The sequence below is a fragment of the Eimeria mitis genome, genomic scaffold, assembly GCF_000499745.2.
Source record: "Eimeria mitis Houghton genomic scaffold, Emh_scaff5008, whole genome shotgun sequence".
Classification (NCBI taxonomy): domain Eukaryota; phylum Apicomplexa; class Conoidasida; order Eucoccidiorida; family Eimeriidae; genus Eimeria; species Eimeria mitis.
In genome coordinates, this window is record NW_013573308.1 from 386 (window position 1) to 1,230 (window position 845).

The following is an 845-nucleotide window of genomic DNA, read 5'->3' on the forward strand; positions in this document are numbered from 1 at the left end:
TCTAGCTAGCCAGTGAGACAACTAGCTAGCTAGCTAGCTAGCTGGCTAGCTAGATAGCTAGCTAGCTATATGACTAGCTAGCGAACAAGATGGCGAGCTATCTAGCTAGCTAGCAAGCATCTGCTCCTCTTAAAGCTCCAGCAAAGAAAGAAGCCAACAGCAGCAGCAACAGCTGCAACAGCTGCAACAGCTGCAGCAGCTGCAGCAGCTGCAGCACAAGCAGCTACAGCTCGCCATCAAGCCTGGTGAATTACGCAGCTTCCTATCTGCCGGACTAGCTAGCTGGCTCTCCGCCTGGCTAGCTAGTTGGCTAGCTTGCTGGCTATCTAGTTGGTTAGCTAGCCGGTTAGCTAGCCGGCTACGTAGGTGGCTAGCCATGTGGCTAGCTAGCTAGCTAGCTAGCTAGCTAGCTATGCGGCTAGCTAGCTAGCTAGCTATGCGGCTAGCCGGTTCGCTAGCTATGTTGCTGGCTATTTGGCTAGATAACTAGCTAGCTAGCTAGCTATGTGGCTAGCTGGCTCGCTAGCTACGTTACTCGCTATGCGGCTAGCTAGCTAGCTAGCTATGTGGCTAGCTGGCTAGCTACGTTACTAGTTATGCGGCTAGCCAGCCAGCTAGCTAGCTAGCTAGCTAGCTAGCTAGGCAGTGGGGGGAAGAGAGGAGTTGGCTTGGGCAGGATGCCGCCCCCCACGCCCAGAGAGCCCCAAGCCAAGGAGTAGCTGGAGGACCCTTGCTGCTGCTGTTGCTGCTGCTGCTGCTGTTGCTGCTGCTGCTGCTGCTGCTGTTGCAAGTTGAGCTGCTGCAGCAGCTCTCGAGACGCCTGCGGACAGACCGGCAGCAGCAGC

General features: G+C 55.9%; 1 protein-coding gene across 1 annotated transcript in view; it reads right to left on the minus strand.

Moving 5' to 3' along the window:
* Positions 1-634: 634 nt before the first annotated feature.
* The window catches only part of EMH_0079160 (uncharacterized protein), a gene marked incomplete at both ends in the record, with an annotated part of 1,394 nt that continues 1,183 nt past the window's right edge, over positions 635-845 (minus strand). Inside the window, one exon of the mRNA XM_013500103.1 lies at positions 635-820. Coding sequence (XP_013355557.1) covers positions 635-820 — 186 coding nt within the window. The remainder of the gene's footprint in view (positions 821-845) is intronic.